The 14,463-nt window shown below is 51.5% G+C and overlaps 1 protein-coding gene across 1 annotated transcript in view; it reads left to right on the top strand.

The window, feature by feature from the left end:
- Positions 1–2,908: 2,908 nt before the first annotated feature.
- Zdhhc18 (zinc finger DHHC-type containing 18) overlaps positions 2,909–14,463 on the top strand; it is a 21,966-nt gene continuing 10,411 nt past the window's right edge. The window contains exons 1-2 of the mRNA XM_029540401.1: positions 2,909–3,320; positions 8,583–8,816. Of these exons, the coding sequence (XP_029396261.1) occupies positions 2,992–3,320; positions 8,583–8,816 (563 nt within the window). The 5' untranslated portion in view covers positions 2,909–2,991. The remainder of the gene's footprint in view (positions 3,321–8,582; positions 8,817–14,463) is intronic.

Raw genomic sequence — 14,463 nt, 5'->3', positions numbered from 1 at the left:
CACTGCTGATGCTGTTCTTGGTGATCATCCTATGGTACTTGCGTCTCCAATACGCTGGGGTCTTCTGCTGCAACTAGGCTTCACCAATAGCCTCTCATAGGCTCTCTTCATGGTGCCAAGCTTCAGCTCCTTTGCAAGACCCCTTCAGTCCTGGGCCATCAACTACAGCTGAAGCTGCACCTTCACCAATGACTTCTCCTGGTCTCTCACAGTGCTAAGCCTCAGCTGCTCTTCATGACCCCTTCATGCCTTCAAAACCACTACCACCTGGGTGACTCTTTCCCATTACCAAGTCCAGCCACAGCTCGAGATACAACCTTGGCTATCTCTGAAACACAGTTTCTTTCTTTCTTTCTTTCTTTCTTTCTTTCTTTCTTTCTTTCTTTCTTTCTTTCTTTCTTCTTCTTCTTCTTTTTTTTTGGGGGGGGTTTTTCGAGACAGGGTTTCTCTGTGTAGTCCTGGCTGTCCTGGAACTCACTTTGTAGACCAGGCTGGCCTGGAACTCAGTAATCTGCCTGCCTCTGCCTCCCGAGTGCTGGGATTAAAGGTGTGTGCCACCACACCTGGCTATGGCTACTGTTTCTTAAGATCTGTATCAAAAGCCTGTGTCTTCCAGCCTCAAGATCTGGATCACAGGTGAGCCCTCCATTTCTGGATTGTCGTTCATTTCAGATATAATCAAGTTGACAACTGGGAATGGCTGTCACAATCCACCCCTTGTCTACTTGACACAAATCATATCTCATATCCAAATGATAAAATAACCCAGTAATAATGCCTAAATATAATTATCCCTTGTTTGACTGCAAAAGCATAAACAGTAAGTTTAGCTGGGTGTGGTCTTGTTCCCAAATCACTACTTCCTTAATCTGTTTATCTCCTTGAACACAGGATTCAGCTTGATTTCAATTCCTGGAACCATATGTTTTGTATATTTTCTTTTTAAGCTTACTCCATTTCAGCAAAACACTCATCATAAAGAGTGAACTTGGGGGCTGGAGAGATGGCTCAGCAGTTAAGGGCACTGACTGCTCTTCCAAAGGTCCTGAGTTCAATTCCCAGCAACCACATGGTGGCTCACAACCATCTGTAATGAGATCTGATGCCCTCTTCTGGTGTGTCTGAAGACAGCTACAGTGTACTCATATAAATAAATCTTAAAGAAAAAAAAGAAATTTGGAAAAAAAAAGTGACCTTAGTAACCACACAACAGAATTTATAGCAGGCTGCTTTGAGATTTCCTTTGCTAATGCAATTAATCTAAATGTCTTCAGTTTAGCCTCAGGTGGATTCTTTAGACAAGGGGAAAAAAGCAGCCACATTCTTCACCAAAATACCACAAAAATAGTCTCTAGACCACATATTAACAGTCTTCTCTGAAACCTCTTGATCCAGGCTTCCATGGTTCAAATGATCCTCAGCAACAAAGCCTTCCACATGACTACTAGGGTGACCCATTAAACCCCACAGAAAGCACTCCACTGCTTTCCAAAGTCCCAAGATCCACATTCCTCCAAATAAAAGCATGGTCAGGCCTATCACAGCAATACCCCACTCCTGGTACCAACTTCTTTCTTAGGGTTTCCATTGCTGTGAAGAGACACCATGACCAAGGCGACTCTTACAAAGGAAAACATTTAATTGTGCCCTCATTACCTGGGCCAAGCATATTCAAACCATCACAGCGGTTAAGGGTACTCACCGAACAATCATGGGTGCCCCAGTGCAGACCCCAGCATTCACCTAACCATTTTTTTTTTTTTTTTTTCACTTGAATTGCAAATGACCCTTTTGGTTTTTCGAGGCAAGGTTTCTCTGTATAGCCCTGGCTGTCCTGGAACTCACTCTGTAGACCAGGCTGGTCTCAAATTCAGAAATCTGCCTGCCTCCCGAGTGCTGGGATTAAAGGCGTGTGCCACCCGCCTAACCATTTAGGTATCTTCCGTCTGCCAGTGAACTTGGGCTCTGAGGGATCTGAGACCCTCTTCAGACCTCCATGCATACATAGGCCTGCCCTCTCTGTCTCCCCACGTGCACGTTCAGTCACACAAACACAAGTGATCTGTCTTAGGGCTGGTGGAGCAGCTCAGTGCTAGAGACAGGGCTTGCCCATCAGGTGAGGTCCTGGGTGGGATACTCAAGTATCCCCAAAGCAAAGCAATCCCTGTTTTAGCAAATAGAAGCTAAACTCTCCTTGTCAGGTTCATGAAGTGCACAAATCCTTCAGAGAAACCTCGCTGGTGAGCCATGGCGATGAGCTCTAGTAACTTTGGGTGGAGTTTCAGCAAAACTTCCAGGCCTCCCGTCACATCATGAGAAGTAAGTTCCACCATCAACCTGAGTGGTTTGCAAGGAGGCTGGTCCTCATTTGCTCTAGATGAGTTAAGACTGCCTGATCTAGCTCTATGAGCTTTGGGGGCGATGCATGTAAAAGACTTTGCTAAAATATTTCTGGACTTCCGACCTGAGTCCTAGGAAATAAAGTGTGTGTGTGTGTGTTTGCAGCTTAAACAGGGGCTCACTTGTAGCCCAGTTCGGTGCAAATTCACCTTGGACCTCAGCCTGCTCTTGAACCCTACTTGTCTCAGTCACCAGGAGTCAGAAAAGTCACCAGGAAAGGCTAAAGGATATTTCCCTCACACCCCTTTAGACACTCGGAACTTTCAAAGCACCCTCACCAGCTTGCCCTCAGAGGTGGGCGAGCCTGGAGTGCCTGAGCTGTCCCTTGAATCTCTTGGGGACTCCTAAGGCAGGGTCTGAATGCACGGGCAGCTGAGGGAGTCCTGGAGGCCGCATCTGCAGACCCGGGGCCGGGCGCAGGAGGCGCTGCGGAGCGAGCCGGGGGGCGGGGCGGCAGCCGAGGGGCCAACCGGAGCGAGCCCGCCCGCCTGCCCGCCCGCCCGCCAGCGCCGCGCGCGCCGCCGCCACCTCCGCTGCTCGGCCCGGTCCCGGAGCGGCCGGGCGCGGAGCCGAGGCACCGCGGCCGGCCGCATGAAGGACTGCGAGTACCAGCAGATAAGCCCCGGGGCCGCCCCGCCGCCCGCCTCCCCCGGGGCTCGTCGTCCCGGCCCCGCCGCGCCCCCTGCTCCAAGCCCCGGGCCTGCGCCTGGCGCGCCGCGCTGGAGCGGCAGCGGCAGCGGGAGCGGCAGTGGCAGCGGCAGCGGGAGCCTGGGCCGCCGGCCCCGGCGTAAGTGGGAGGTGTTCCCGGGCCGCAACCGCTTCTACTGCGGAGGCCGGCTCATGCTGGCCGGCCACGGCGGCGTCTTCGCGCTCACGCTGCTGCTCATCCTCAGCACCACCATCCTCTTCTTCGTCTTCGAGTGAGTTCGCGCACCCCCACCCCCACCCGGGCGCTGCGTCCCCGGCCGCCGCTCCTTCCCCGCCCGCATCCATGTGCCCTCGGGCCTCCGTCCGCCGCCCCGGATCCCCGGAACCCCTTCTCGCCATCCGGACCTTGGGTGCCCCGCCCGGGTCACCAGCTTTTGCCGGGTCCCTCGGGTCCGCCGGCGGTCCTATCACTCACTGGCTGGTTCTTGCCTAGCCCAGGCTCTTTCTGACCCTTCTAGGCGTCTTCATTCTTGTCCTCAGACAAGTAAGTTTTTGTGTCCTTTCGCTGTGGACACCCTACCATGAATTTTCTAGGCGTCCGCTCAAGTCCTTCCAAGGTTCTACAGGGTCCTGGCTCCTACACCCGCTTTCCCTCAGTCATGGTCACCCTAGGCCCGAAGGCAGTGCTCCCTAAAGCATCTCTGGGCCTCTCAGACGAGCCCTTCTCTCTCCAACACTTTCCTTAGTTTCTCCAAAGCTTCTTCCCGACCCTCTCTTAGCTCCCTAGACCTCTAGGTGTCTCCCACCCTGCCCTGTCTCTTTCCCCTCCGGACACTCTGCATCCATCCTTCGGTGGCAGTCCACCACTGGGACAGCGGGCGGGCGGCATCGCGATCCTTTTCAGGAAGGAGACCTGAGTGCTTTCACACGACGTATCTTATTTGCCCCCTATGGGCTTCTGACCTTTTTTCCAGTGACCTAGGGTTGGCCTACACTGTAGCTCCGTTTTAGGACTGAAGGATGGAGGAGCAGCTGCTTAGGGCTTTCTCAGGGCCACTCTTGCACCCAAACTTTCCACCCACCCTCAGCCTCTAGCTGGTGTCACCTGTCCTGTGACTCCTTGCGGGCATGTACTCCCCCACATGAACGCACCCCGGGTGAACCCCACCTTTCCCTCCTACTTCTCGCTATTCTTTGGGCTTGGTTTCTTTTATTGTTCAGTATGGTTAAGTACTCCATCTCTGGCTCCAATCCCAGCTCCACCTCCCACTAATTGTGTGGCCTGGGGCAGTCGTTTTACCTTTTCAAATCTCAGTGCCCTCACCTGTAGAATGGGGACTTTAATAGTACCCACCTCCGGAGGGGTTCTATTGAGATTGGTCATGCTTGCAAGCCTTTAGCTTTTTTTTTTTTTCTCCAGATATATTCATCAGTTATTTATTTATTCTTTTGCGTCCAAACTTCTAGCACTTGATGTTGGCAGCTATTACTACCAAAAATCACTTCCTCCGGGGCTTGGGGGGGGGGGGCATGTCACCATGAGGCTGTCTGAAAGACCAGTTCTCAGATCACTTTCCAGGACTTGGATTATGTTCCTGTAACTACAAGGTGAAGACACCCTTCCATTCCACCCTCCCCCAAAATGTTCTGCTTTTCCACTGGGTCAGGACAGGAAAAAAAAAAAAAAAAAAAAGTCAGGGTGGTTTACACAGAGAAGCGCTGGGATCCCAGCATGAACCTCAGGCCAAGTTTCATTTCCACCTCGCTATGGCTATGACTATGTCTTCTTGGGTGCTGTGGAAATGTTTTTTTTCCAGAGCCCTGAGGACATTCTCTGTGGTGCTCACACCCAGGGTTCTGGCCCAGGCAGGAGGAAGGCGTGCTGGCTGCTCTGGACTGCTTTTGGACTTGGGTATTTACATAGTGGTTCTGCGCTTCCTGGGCTTAGGGGGAACAGACCAATCACCTTGACTTTTCTCTCCTCTTGTCACTTGGGTGGCGACTTTGGGGACAGAGTTTGGTGACATCCTATAGTCCTGCTGGGTGTTTTGGGGTTGCTCGGAGGACTGAGAAGAGGAGCCAGTGAGGTGGACACACTGTTAGCGAGGACAGGGTTGGGAAGAGATGCTCACTCCTATTGCTCTGGGAAGGTACATCACAACCCACCAGGCTTCCCAGCTTCTACCGTACTTCCCATTCCACACAGCAGACATAACCTCTTGACATCAGACTTGTCAGGCTCCTGGTTCTCCCTCTTGGTTAGAGCCCCAGCTCTGATGATGGCTTCCTGTGGCCTCAGCACCCTCTCGTCCAGTCATCTTTTGCCGAGTTGTCCTCTCAAGCGTGCTGGCCTGCTGGCTTGCCCCTGCCTCAGGGCCTCTGTTTGGAGCACCCTCAAGGTCCACTCATTTCAGTCTCCCCTTGTCTGCCTGTACTATACATACACACTTGATTGGCTATTTTGTGCCTGTGTTTTCTTCAAGAACATAGGAAATCTCCACATTGCTGTGTATTTAGTGCCTAGAGCCAGTTCAAGGGATACATACGGTCAGTGCTCAACACAGCAAGCGCACGGATCACTTGCTGAGAGTGTGGAGATGCCCGCTTGTAATTGGCACCCTGACTAGGTGACCTTGAATCTAGCAGAGGAAATCAGAGCCTAGATCTTGCTGTTGGTGTTGCCCGAGGACTCTACAAGTCCCAGGCTCCATTCCCCAGGCGCCTGCTTGTGTGAGAACTAGGTGAGCTGTCCAGCATGACACCTGGGGCCTGGCAGGTTCTGTTGGAGGATTGGCCATGAGGAAATGTGTCGGGCAGAGGGTAGCCCACTAGGAGCCCTTGACTTTGGCAGGCTTTCGTCCTGAGGGAAGGCCTCTGCGGGCTTCAGAAGCAGGATGCAGATGGCCTGGTTTCGCTCCCTGCCTCTGTGGACCCCTGGAAGGATGGCTGGCTCCCAGCCTCCTGATAGATGCATCTCCCAAGCTGCAGCCCCCACTCTGTTGAATCCCCTCTGACTTCAGTGGGAAGCCAGGGGCTGGCTGCAGTTGGCGCCATGAACATCACAGTGAGTGCTCCTGACCAGCATTGCCCCCTCATTGTTTAAACTTCTCATCTGTGAAGGTTTTTTGGAGCATAAATAAGGTGGAGAGGGTCACTGAAGGTTCGAGAAATGCAGGTAAACTGCACAGCAGTGATCTCGCATGTAGTAGCTATCTGTATGTCAGGCATTTCATTAATTTTGAGAAAGGATCTCACTCTGTAGTCCTAGCTGGCCTCAAACTCACAGAGATCCACCTGCCTGTGTTCCTGAGTGCTGGGATTAAAGGTGTGTGTCAGTGTGCCCAACAGAATTAATGCTTTTAAGGTAGCGTTATTGTTTGTCGCCCAGACTGACCTCAAACTGTCAGGTTTTCAAGTACCACCATTGTAGGCATGTAGCATCATGTCTGGCTTATATGGCAGATATTGATTTGATAGTCGTTATTATCATTATTGTTATGATTATTACTTTGTGCTACTGGGAGTTGAGCTCCGTGCTTTGTGCGTGGTAGACGGCATTCTACCACTGAGCCGTATCCCTAGTCTGTAAGTGTTATTTATAGTGACTTATTGACTAGGACAGCACATAATAGATCTTCAGAAGATAGCAGGAAATGACTTAGTGGTCAAGCGCTTACCTACCATGCACAAGGTTTGGTCTGTAATACTGAAAAAAAAAAATTATATATATATGGTAGCTACTTCCTCTCCATGAGGGGAGCATGATTCATTTGATAGGTATTTCCTGGGCAAGGGATGCTGTCTGTCCACAGAGAAGCTCATTACTTAGCAGGGTAAAGACAAGCAACATATTCACAGACAAGCAGGGTTTTGTTTTGTTTTGTTTTGACAGGATCTTTCTCTATGGTCTTGGCCAACCTGGAACTCAGTATATAGACCAAGTTGGCCTAGGACTCACAGGGATCTGCCTGCTTCTGTCTCCAGAGTGGTTGGGATTGAAGGTGTGAGCTGTCACACCTAAATTAATTTATGTTTTTGTTACCTTGTCCCTGTTTCCCCACCTACCCACTCAGCTGAGGCCGAACCCAGGGCCTTGTGCTTGTTAGGCAAGCGCTCTACCACTTGTACTAAGTCTGCAGCACACAGCACTCTGTGTGTGGCAGGTCCATGTTTATAGGGCTCTTTATTTATTTTTTTTTTTTAGTTTATAAGCCACTCGGTAGCGTGACTCTTGTTATATGTATAGCCATTACTCCTAAAAAAGGACTCAGTGAATATTTGTGGTGCAACTGACTGAGTGAGTGAGTAACTGACTGACTGACTGACCGACCGACTGACGAGCAACCAACTGTGTTGACATTGCAACATCTCCATGGATGGTTGGTTACTCAAGGGGCAGCCCCCTTAATTGGTAATAGCTTCCTGTAGTGCTGTGTCTGCTAACTGGATTCTGAGGCTGCCCCAAGTGCCAGAATCAGGTCTGGAGAGATGACTCAGTGATTAAAAGCACCCGCTACTCTTTCAGAGGACCCTGGTTCAATTCCTAGCGTCCATAGGGTAGCTCACAACCATTTCTAACTTCCATTCTAGGGCGTCCCACACCTTCTGGCCTCTTTGGTCACCAGTTATACACGTGGTACACAGTCAGATGTACAGGCAAAAACACCCAATCACAGAAATTATTAAAATAATATATTTTTTAATTGCTTATTACAGAGCTGGACATAGCGTGGTCTGCACATGATGTCCTAGCTCTTGGGGCTGAGGTAGGAAGATGGCTTGTGTCCAGGGGTTCAGAGCCAGCCCAGGAAGCCCGTCTTTTTCTGTTTCCATCTCTGTCTCTGTCTGCCTGTCAACTTGGATTTAAATTACATTCCATTTATTTTGTATGCATGTGCGTGTGCCGTGGTGTGTATGTGCCGGTCAGAGGACACCATATGGGGGTTGTTCTTTTCAATTCATCTTGTGGGTTCCAGGACCAAACTCAGGCCAGCATGGTCAGCAGTGCTTTTACATGCAGAAACAGCTCACTGGCCTGTTTTTGTTTGTTTGTTTTTGTTTTTGCATTTTCGGGACAGAGTTTCACATAACCCAAGCTGGCCTTGAACTCACTATGTAGCAAGGATGGCTTTAGACTGCTGACTTTCTTGCTTGGACCTTCTGAGTGTGCGTACTGCCACAAAAAGAAGGCTAAGTATGATGGTCCATGTGTATTCGGAAGGTGGAGGCAGAAAAATCAAGAGTTCAAGGCCAGCCTGAGCTACTTAGAGAGTTTCAGGTCAGTTTGGGCTCTCTGGTAAGTTCTAGAGGCAGGAAGGAATGGAGGAAGAGGGGCCTGCCTGCCAGGGAGGAGTGAGGGAGGATATCTGTAGATCTCAACTGCCATTGGAAAAAGTCCAGGATTGACTAGTAATGTCTGCCCTGGGCACTTATTGGGAGTGGCTGCACTCACCTCCAGCTGGCTCTTTTCAAGACTGTACACTGTGGGGCAGTAGCAGGGAGCCTGGGGTAACCTGAATTCTCTTCTCTCCTAGCTGTCCCTACCTGGCCCGCACACTGACCCTGGCCATTCCCATCATCGCTGCCATCCTCTTCTTCTTCGTCATGAGCTGTCTCCTGCAGACCAGTTTCACCGACCCTGGCATCCTGCCCCGGGCCACCATCTGTGAGGCCGCTGCCCTGGAGAAGCAGATCGGTGAGGCTCTTACTCCTAGTCCTGCCCGGAGCTCCCCGCAGCCTTGCAGCTCCCCGCAGCCTGGCTTTCTCCTGTGTGGCTTTGCTAGGAATGATGGATGATGTAGCAGTGAGTGAAGCAGGCTGGGGCTGACACTGTGAGGGGGCGAGACAGACAGTGAGCAAGCGGGCCAATAAGTAAGCAAGAAATGCTGGCAGCCAGCACCGAGCTGCTTCCGGGGTGCCCAGCATGCTTTAAGCCGCCTGTATGTATGACTACTTAATCTCCATAAGCCAGCGAGGTCAGTACTGTTCCTCTCTTCCTATTCATTCATGAAGTGAGACACAGAGAGGTTAAGTGCTTGGTTCAAGATCACACAGCTGAGACCGGGCAGTGGTGGTACACGGCTTTTATCCCAGCCCCGAGGGGGTAAGAGGCAAGTGGATCTCTGTGAGTTGGAGGCCAGCCTAGTCTACAGAGCAAGTTAAGTTGCAGGACAGCCAGGGCTACATATTGAGACCCTGCCTCAGAAAAACAAACAAATAAACAAAAGATGGCACAGGAAGTGCACACTGTGATGTGCTCTTGGACAGCAGTTGGCCCAAGCCCCTGCTCATAGAAATTTATATACTCGTTTTTCTTCCCCTCCAGACCTGGCCTTGAACTCACTATGTAGTTCATTTAGATGCCTTCATTTCCGCTCTGTCCTTCTCCTAAGTGCTGGGTTTGTGGGACCTCCCCCACCCTCGGCTAAGCATTTGTGTACTCCTTATTCATTCAATCGTGAGACATTTATCGAACCCTGCTGTGCGCCATGCGCTCTTCCAGATGCGGCTGACCGAGGAAGGAAAGAAAGCCACTGTAACCTCTGTCCTCCTGGAGGTCGAGGTGACATGCTAGGGTACAAGGAAGACGGTAACAAGTAAGTAGGATGCTAGGGAGGAGGCACAGGACTAGGGAAGGCCCAGGAAAGAGGTGGCCTCTGAACAGAGGCCCAGGTCTGGGCAGGGGAGCAGGTCAGAGCGCAGCATAGGACATGGCCTCCGTCAGGACAAGCCCTGGATGCTGTGGTGAGAGGAGAAGTGTCTATCCACAGAGGTAAAAGCATAGAGGAGGGAGAGGTTGGGTACCCAGAAAAAAGCTGCCTTCCTAGGCCGCTGCATAGCCAACCCTTTGTTCTTCCCAGAGGAGAGAGCCGAGGCCCAGACCTTCATCTCTGCTGGCCCCACCCCAGCTCCTTCCTGCTGAGAAGTGACTCGGATGTTTGTACACCTCCAGGGTTTCCGGTCATGGTTGGCTTGTCGCCCTAAGAAGGCAGTGTTCATGCAGGCGTTTAACCACCTAGCTGGCCTGGTGAGATCTGGTGACATGCAAATGTCGGAGCCTGGCCATGTCTGACCCCAAGAATCCTCTTTGCTGACTCTGGAGCAGCTCAGGGGGGCCCAGGAGGCTCCCTCTCCACTTTGCCTGTTCATACCACCTCCTCTGCCCAGGGTGGGGCGGGGCAGCCACACTCGTGATCTCCTGCTAGAAGCTGGCTTCCTCCCTCCAACCCCATCCCCCCAGTCTACATCCTCTGAGTATGACCTGAGCTTCAGAGCAGCCACTGGGTTCACCTTCCCTTCAGTCAAGCTAGTCCTGAAGCAGGGTTATGGTGCCGTTCAGCCGGACACAGAGGCCTGGCTGCCTGGAACCCCCTGGCTTCTGAGCTGCCAGGCTCAGAAACAACCGTGATCTCCATGTTTGTGGAGAGCTTGAGTGTGAGTCCAGTACTGTCCGCTGTTAGCCCCATGGGTCTTCACATCTGCCCACGTGCGTGGGGGCGGGCGGAGTGGTGATCCCATTGGCCAGATGTGCCAATGCAGACTCCAAACAAGTGGCCAGAGGGGAAGGGAGAGGAGGGGGCCGTCTCCCCACACTCTGGGCTTCCTGTGTAGGGATGGCAAATGGACACCTCCCTTGAATCCTTTACCAGCACTTTAGTGTCCTGTAACCTGGGCCAGACCTTCTATGACACACAGCCCCACATGCCTTCTTCCCTTTCTGTTCTTGGCCTTGTGGCGGTCATGATGAAATTGTTCTTCACTGGGGTGTATGGGCAAGGGAGATGAGGGCATGGGTGTCTGGTTCACTTTATCACCGTGCAGGGAGATCAGCGGTGTTAGCTAAAGAAAGGGGTGAGTAGAGCCGGGCGTGGTGGCACATGCCTTTAATCCCAGCACTTGGGAGGCAGAGGCAGGCGCATTTCTGAGTTCGAGGCCAGCCTGGTCTAGGAATAGGGGGCTCCCGGAGGCCCCTGCTGCTGCACTGGGGACCCGTGAGAGGGTTTGGTGTCTCCCCAGGAGGACATGGCGGGTACATGCAGCCCAGTGTTGGTTCTACATGCCGGCTCCTAACAGCCAACTGGCTGACAAGAATCTAAAGACAAGAGTGTGATCTGAAGCCTGTGGGGTCAGGTCCGCGTTCTGTGGAGAGGTCTAGTCGGAAGGGGCTTTGGAAGATCATGGGGAATTGAGGGTGTCGTCCATGTGGGAGGCTTTGAGAGGTGACAGTTGTCACCCTGTGAGGTTATCTGGACTTCAAGCACAAGGAGCTGCATGAAGTGGCCCTCCAGGCAGCAGAAGAACAAAGAGGATGGCGTGGGAGAAAGAGCAGGGCCAGGCGTGGGGCTACTGAGCAGGCCACACTAGCTGGGATACGCTGAGAAGTACAGAGAAGCCATGTGGAAAGGTGGTATGGAACCAGCGCCTAAGACTCACTTGAGAACAGCCATGTCGGAAAGTGGCATCACTGGGACCTAAAGTGCTCCTAGAAGCCTAGGCTTTGAGGCGTGGCCAGGAAGTTTCTGTCACAGGTGAAAGACATTTTACTGAAAGAGAATAAGGGCCCCGAGCCTTCCTGGTTCTGACAGAGACAGCCTGAGGCAGGGGACCAGCTCCTCCCAGTTTGCCCAGAACCAAACCAGAAAAGTTTCAGTACTGAAAGCCTTGTCTTGAGAAACCACCTGAGGTAAACTGAGGCAGTTCTGAGGTAAACTGAGGCAGTTCTGAGGTAAACTGAGGCAGTTCATCACCTTCCGGGGTGAGGTCCGGGCTTGTCAGCTAGCAGGCAGCGCAGCTAGATCATCCAAGGTCTGGGGTAGTTCTAGAGTAGGAAACTTGTTTCTTCGTCGTCGTTCTTGGTCTGATGGGAGACAAGAGATAGCCCACGCACTCCAAGGTGCTCACCCAGGCCCAGCTACACTCACAGGACGGACACAAGTTCTGCCCTCTGTGGTGTCCTGTGATGCTCACAGCCTGTCCCGTCAGCCACTGTGTGTCTGTCTGTCCCCGGCTGACCCGAGGGCCCCTTCCAGAGCAGGCTGCCTCCTTCCTTCCTTCCTGGGCAGGTTCAGGGCCCTGCCAACCAAGCTGCCCTCCTTCCTCCCCACCTCAGCTGTTAAGTGTTTCTCTGGACTCAGTTTTGCCTTTCACCCTCCTAAGCTTGGGAGTTTGAGAGATTCCCTAGTGTGTATGCGTGCGCACGTGCGCGCGCACACCCCCCCCCCCACTTGCTCTACTCAAGAGCAGTCCCTGGAATTCAGCCTGCAGGATTTTTACCCTTCTCGGCTCTATTTCTTTCTTTATTGTTTCCTTTTTTTTGTTCCTTAGTTATTTTGAGGTAGGGTCTCTATGTATCCTTGGCTGGCTTGGTTGGATATATTTGGGTCAATATACAGACCAAGCTGGTGTTCTTTTGTCTCTGTCTTCCCTAGGTGCTAGGACTGTAGGCTCCTGGTCTACCTAACTCTGATTTTTTTTTTTTTTTTTTTGGCCAGGCAGTGGTGGTGCACGCCTTTAATCCCAGCACTGGGGAGGCAGAGGCAGGCAGATCTCTGAGTTCTACAGCAGTTGGGGCTACAAAGAGAAACCCTGTCTCAGAAAAACAACAACAAAAAAATTTTTTTCCCATTATTTTCTTTGTATAATTTAATGTATGTGCACCATTCATCCATGCATACCTGGTGTCCACAGAGGTTGGAGGAAGGCATTGGATCTCCTGGACCTGAGTGGTTATGAACTACTACATGGGTGCTGGGAACCAAATCTGAGTCCCACAAGACTAACAAATGCCCTTAACCTTTGAGCCATCTCTCCATTCTCTCCCATCTTCTCCTGACTGTTTTCCTTTAAATGGTTCACTTTTTTATGAGACTGGTCTACACAGCAAGTTCTAGACCACCGTAGGGAGACCCTGTGTAGCCCTCCCCCAAAAAATCAACAATCACTTTGAAATATAGCCTTATGCTGTATAATAGCACTTCAGTCACTAACAAGCCCCATATTTAATCGCCGTCTCACATCATACCATCTAATGGCGTCAGAGCCTTCTTAGTTTGTATAAAATTTGTGTGTGGGAAACCACCTCCTGACGTAACAAGGCAATTCTTGAAACTCCCCTTAAATGGCACGGTACTGTGTATCTCAGAAGAGAAATGTACATGGGCCTCGTGTAGACAAAGCCGGGCTCACTTGCTCTGCGTTGACGGTTACCATGTAGGAGAAAGTGAGGCTGCTGTGGGGTTCCTGGCCATTATGACTGTTGAGGCAGGTACATGGAGCTGTGGTGGTCTCGGAGTACATGGAGACCTCCCGTTTGCTGGAGAGAGAGAGAGAGAGAGAGAGAGAGAGAGAGAGAGAGAGAGCGCGCTGAGAGCTGAAAGGGGAAGAACTTTCTCAGACCATGGTTCACTTGCCTATTGCAGAAAACTTCCTGCGGGGGCAGCACTGAGAGCAGCAGAAGCCGCCTTCCCTCAGTTCCTCCCACTCCAGATACCCAAGGCACTTGGGACCTCTGGGCCTCCCGCCTTTCCCCCTCCTGCTCTACCAACACCCCCACTCCCTCCCATCTGGGTGCTTCCCATCCCTGCTGAGCGGGAATCTGGTTCAATCGGGTATATCATACATCACCACTTTCTGTTTTGGTTTGGTTTGGGTAATCTGGGCTTGTGTAGCTCAGGCTCAGTGAAGATGCCCTTGAGCTGTTGCTCCTTCAGCCTTCACCTCCCAAGCATCCAGGTTATCATCCTGTGCACAACCACACCCAGTTCACACGGTGCTGGGGGTCAGACTTGGGCTTTGTGTGTGTTTAGCAAACATGTCACCAACTGAGCCACATCCCAGCCTGATTCTAAGTTTTGAGACCTGAGTCTCTCAGGGTAGCCAGACTGGTGGTCTACCTTCACCTCCCAGTTCCTAAGAGCCCAAGTTCCTGATGTCTTGCAAGGCTCTCTTATATCCTCCTCCTCCTCCTCCTCTTCCTCCTTTTTTAAAGATTAGTTTATTTATTTTATGTACTCAAATACATAGAATACAACAGAAGAGGGCATCAGATCCCATTACAGATGGTTGAGAGCCACCCTGTGGTTGCTAGGATTTGAGCTCAGTAGCTCAGGCAGAGCAGTCAAGTGCTCTTAACTGCTGAGCCATCTCTCCAGCCCTCGTATGTATTCTTGATGGTGGTGTTTGGGTTATTTTGTTTATTCGTTTTCAGTTTGCAGGACAGGGTTTCTCTGTGTAGCCCTGACTGTCCCGGAACTCGCTCTGTAAACCAGGCTGGCCTCTAGCTCATAGATCCACTTGCCTCTGCCTCCCACATGCTAGGGTTTAAAGTGTGCATCATCACATCTGACTTCTGTATTAAGAGCATAGACACCAACATCAGTAACTGAGTAGCTATGGGTTAGGCTTTAATAAAACATC

This window comes from Mus pahari, chromosome 6 (genome assembly GCF_900095145.1).
Source record: "Mus pahari chromosome 6, PAHARI_EIJ_v1.1, whole genome shotgun sequence".
Taxonomy (NCBI): Eukaryota; Metazoa; Chordata; class Mammalia; order Rodentia; family Muridae; genus Mus; species Mus pahari.
Note: the sequence above shows the minus strand (reverse complement) of the source record. Positions and strands in the feature narration are given on the sequence as shown.